General features: G+C 37.3%; 1 protein-coding gene and 1 non-coding gene across 2 annotated transcripts; one reads left to right on the forward strand and one right to left on the reverse strand.

Annotated features, from left to right (window-relative positions):
• The first annotated feature begins 425 nt into the window (after positions 1-425).
• Trnaa-agc lies at positions 426-498 on the forward strand. The gene has a single exon. It is a non-coding gene; the product is annotated as a tRNA-Ala (tRNA).
• A 1,369-nt stretch (positions 499-1,867) lies between these two features.
• LOC105570812 lies at positions 1,868-2,924 on the reverse strand. Its single transcript, XM_012028261.1, has 2 exons — positions 2,688-2,924; positions 1,868-2,542 (listed from the first exon to the last, which is right to left on the reverse strand). Exons 1-2 carry the CDS (start codon positions 2,699-2,701, stop codon positions 2,155-2,157), a joined length of 402 nt encoding a protein of 133 aa, XP_011883651.1. The 5' UTR covers positions 2,702-2,924; the 3' UTR covers positions 1,868-2,154.
• Between the last annotated feature and the right edge of the window lie 1,713 nt (positions 2,925-4,637).

Genomic DNA, 4,637 nt, shown 5'->3' on the forward strand with positions numbered 1-4,637 from the left:
AATACACCGTGTAAACATATACAATATACATTATAGTATAAGTAATAAATAATATTAAATTGTTACTTATATACATATATATTTTTTTACATTATTTTATTATAGCTGCATATATGATCTAACCTTACAAAAAGTACATTATAAATATGGTTTTTCTTAAATAATTATTATTCGGTAAATAATGTTACTATTTGTAATTTTAATTTCTTGAAAAGTGAAATCATATAAGAAAACATGATAATTAATGCGGAATTTTAACGGTTTTCTTTAAAAATATTATTTTATATTCACTTTAACATTATTTTAGTATTTTTCACTAAATACTAAAATTATATAAATTAGTAAGGCTCGTATGTGTTAAACACAAATTTCAAAGAATTTAAAGGACTCAGAGCCGTGACAGGATGATAGTATCTAAATGATGTGCCTCGGTGGTCGAATTGGTTGAGACGCCCGCCTAGCGAGAGGGAGGTCCAGGTTCAAACCCTGGCCGAGGTGATATTTTTTCGCAATAAATTTAAAATAGAATATTTAGACACTACCATCCTGTCACGGCTCTGATTCACTAAAATTATAGTTATAAAAATGAATTAATATTTTTAAGGAAAGACAACAAGATACCGCAATAATTATTATGATTTCATGTAAAATTTAATTTCAAGAAATTAAAAAAATGTTGCTAAATAGTTATACCGTTATTTATCATATAATGTTAAATTTATACACTCGGAAGAAATCCTATAATTGTAGTGTATTTTTCGTAAGGGTGGCCATATGTCCGCTAGATCAGATCAGGGGGTTGATTATGAATTTTTTTAAACACGTGAAAAGTGATAAATTTCTCCATTGCCTTCTTCTTCTATGTCCTTCGCTAGAAAAAGTAGGCAATGGAGAAAGTTTTCACTCTTCACGTGTGAAAAATTCATGCTCGACCTCCAGACTACTCATATCTGATTGGATCCGAGCAGATACAGATTATTCTTGTCATATCTGACCTCGTCCGCAAGGATCAGATTAGATCTACTCATGTCTGAGTGGATCTGATCAGATATAGATTATTCCTATCCTATCTGACCTCGTCCGCTAGGATCAGATTAGATCTACTCATGTCTGAGTGGATCTGATCAGATATAGATTATTCTTATCCTATCTGACTCTGTCCGCTAGGACCGGATCAGATCTACTCATGTCTGATTAAATCTGATCAGATATAAATTATTCTTATCCTATCTGACTCTGTCGGCTAGGACCGGATCAGATCTACTCATGTCTGATTAAATCTGATCAGATAGGGCCAATATTTTGATCAAATCAGATCTGAGCGAATTGGATCTGATTTGATCTGAGCAGGTCTGTTCAGATCTTTTCCATTTTTTCCCGGGTTCTTCTTTGGCATCCTCCTGTTCTTCCTGGTCCAACATCACTTCATCGAAGAAAAGATAAAATTTTGTTTAATTTAGTCTAAACTATTAGCAAATTTTTAAGAAACTTACCTGGAGAGTAAGAAATGGAGTCGTCGTCGTCGTCGTCGTCGTCGTCGTCATCGTCGTCGGTTAAAGTCGGGCTTTGAAGGGCATCCGGATCCGCAGGACTCGGAACTCGGAAGGTTCCATCTCTTTCTTCCACCTCTTCATTCGGGCTTTGAAGGGCATTCGGATCCGCCGGGCTCGGAACTCGGAAGGTTCCATCTCTTTCTTCCACCTCTTCATCTAAAACCAAATAGTTTTGTTAGCTTTTATAAAATGTTGTGGATATATATATATATATATATTTTAAAATATCACCTTACCAGAAGATATATTAATAATTTCCTGCAAAGGTGGTGCCGCAATTTCTTCCTCAACCGCGTTTCCTAATCTTCTCCCTATAAAAGAAAAAGTTTAATATTTTAATTACGTTATAATCCGTATTTTAAAGATTTAATTTTATTGTCTTTAACTTACGTGCAAGTACTTCTTCGGGCTCGTTCTCGGATAGTCGACAACGACGGCGTCTCAATGAGAGACGTCGTTCGCCTGGAGGAGGAAGCTGTTCCGCGACGGTTGCAGGACGTGGAGGAAGCGGATTCACCATGGCAACGAGACGATTCTCTATGAAAAAATACTACATTAGTATTAAAAAGTTTAATCGCTAGTGTTAATAATGTACAAATTATTAATACTCACGAATCTTATGCCGTCTCATAAAAGCGGCTATATGGATCTTGCCATCCTCCTCGTCGTGATCGCACACCTGACGCAGATCCATAATCTCCATGATTATGGCGATTAAAGTTGCGTTGTTGTGGAAATAGCCTCCGTGGTCTAGCATGTTCAACATTGAACTCGCGCACCGATCCGCGAACTTATAAAATACATCATAATTCGCACTGTCATTGTCCGTCAAAGCGGATAAATACTCAGCTAGAATTAGGATGCGATTTATACTGCACCCGATGGCAAAGAATTTTTCTAAAACTTTGCGCAGCATTCTGAAAATGTGATGGAAAAACGGGTTAGCGCGTCGAAGAACTACTGAAGACTGATTCTCTGATGGAAAACTGCTAGATGTTAAATTTTAGTTTTATGATTCCCATTAAAGATGCAACGTTCGAGACATTTGTCAAATATTTTTTCTTCTAGACCCAACAATGCTTGGGCATTTTACGAACGGTAACTGCATCGTACCATTTTTTCTTCTAGACCCAACAATGTTTGGGCATTTTACTAACTGTAGCCGCATCGTACCATTTTTTCTTCTAGACCCAAGAATGTTTGGGCATTTTACGAATGGTAGCTGCATTGCACCACTTAACCGGATGTGTTGTCATAAAAAAGTATTGCGTAAAGGAGGGGGTTACAAGGTTTACGTGAAATAGCTAGGATAATATAGACTATTAAAAAAATGTTTTAATCCAAAATATATAAAATGTGTGCAATAAACAGCTGTATAAAATACATGTATGAATAAATAATATACCTACATTTACAAGATATTTTTTAAAATTAATATTACATCCAATGGTATAGTACGCTACATTACACTACGTTACATATTATACAGTACATTATACTAGATTACATGTTACATATTATACATTACGCTTATACGTTACAGGGTATCCGGTAATGCCCCCATGGCAAAGTGTCTGTTGAGTCAGGCACGATGTATCGTTTATCATCGTGCGCACTCAGGGCGATTTTTGTCTCGGATACGGTGTAGACTTGATGTAGCTTCGATCGTATGCACGACTGGCGACGAGTCATTTCGATCTCGTCTCTCAAGCATCGCGTGTAATCGTCAAAAGTTATTGTTCGCACTACCACGTTGCTTTTAACCCCCTTCGCCCTTTTCGTGTCGCTTTTACCATCTATTTTATATAAAAAAATCAGAATATCATTCGATAATGTCGCATTTGTTTAGATTATCATGGGAAGAAAGAAATATATTCCATAAGATGCAAAAAATTTTAATTAATATAATTTTTAATATTTTTCTATACATTTATACATTCCCTCTCATAAGTATGTAATATATGTATCAATTGTTAATCAAGAGGATAAATTGTTAATTATAATAAAACTGCTATTGTGAGTAGTATTCTTCTTCGATGGGGATAAGAGAGTAACGGTCTGCGTCGAGGATGAATCCTTCTGTGCCCTCGGCGTAGCTTAGAAAATCGTTCAAGACGTTCTGACAGGTTATGCAGTTCCTGAGAGGGTGGCTGGTAACTATCTGCGTGGTGCAATTGTGGATGGAGCAGCGCAGGACACGGTTGGTTAATCCACATGCAATGTAGTGAGAAAAACTGCGAATCAGCATTTCGCACAGGAGGGGTGAAATGACGCGGTTGTAGCAGTTGGAGCAAATGGTTTCTCCTGTTCTGGTATTGCGGTAGCTCTCGATTTTTATCCAATATATAAAATGGTTATTAAGATTGTTTAAATGAGGTAAGGTCCGTCTTGGGCCGGGCTGTACAGGCTGTCGATCCCAGATCATCTATAACACAGAAAAGTGCATTATTCTCTTCATCCTGGGTCAACGTGTGTGTGATCTTTAATTTGTCGCTGTGCACGACGCGGGATCTGTTGTTAAATAATTTGAACTTACCTTTTTCAAAAACGAGATCGCTGCTCGATGTCGTGGCCGGCTTCGGGACGATTTGGGAACACGTTCCCTTGGCTGTCGATACGTTTTTTCAGACACAAGATCGTCGTTCGATGTCGTGGCCGGCTTCGGGACGATTTCGCACTAATAACCGTCGTTGCACTTACGTCTTTTTCACTTAAACACAACTTTTATACACTATCCGCAGTACTATTAAATATATATCTATTTAAATTCACGATATAAGATGACGACAGGAAAGTTCAATTTCAACTGAGACTGTGTTGGTAACACCGACTAACGACGAGTGAAACTCTGAGGTTGGCTTTACTATCTCTTAGGAAAACTTTCTTAACTCCCACCCTTAAAAATTTTGCTCAATATCTTGGGCGGAGTTTTCCAATCCACATTTTTGACGCTCATTGGTGGGATAGATTGATTTCCTTTATCGAATTATATATTTTCTACGTCTCGTTTACGTTGTCTCCAACCCATTACCGCCCTGCGTTCTCTTTCCAATCATTGCAGTTCTCTCCCTCCCACTCATATAG

This window comes from Vollenhovia emeryi, unplaced genomic scaffold, assembly GCF_000949405.1.
Source record: "Vollenhovia emeryi isolate VEMERY1.0 unplaced genomic scaffold, V.emery_V1.0 DF941780.1, whole genome shotgun sequence".
Lineage (NCBI taxonomy): Eukaryota > Metazoa > Arthropoda > Insecta > Hymenoptera > Formicidae > Vollenhovia > Vollenhovia emeryi.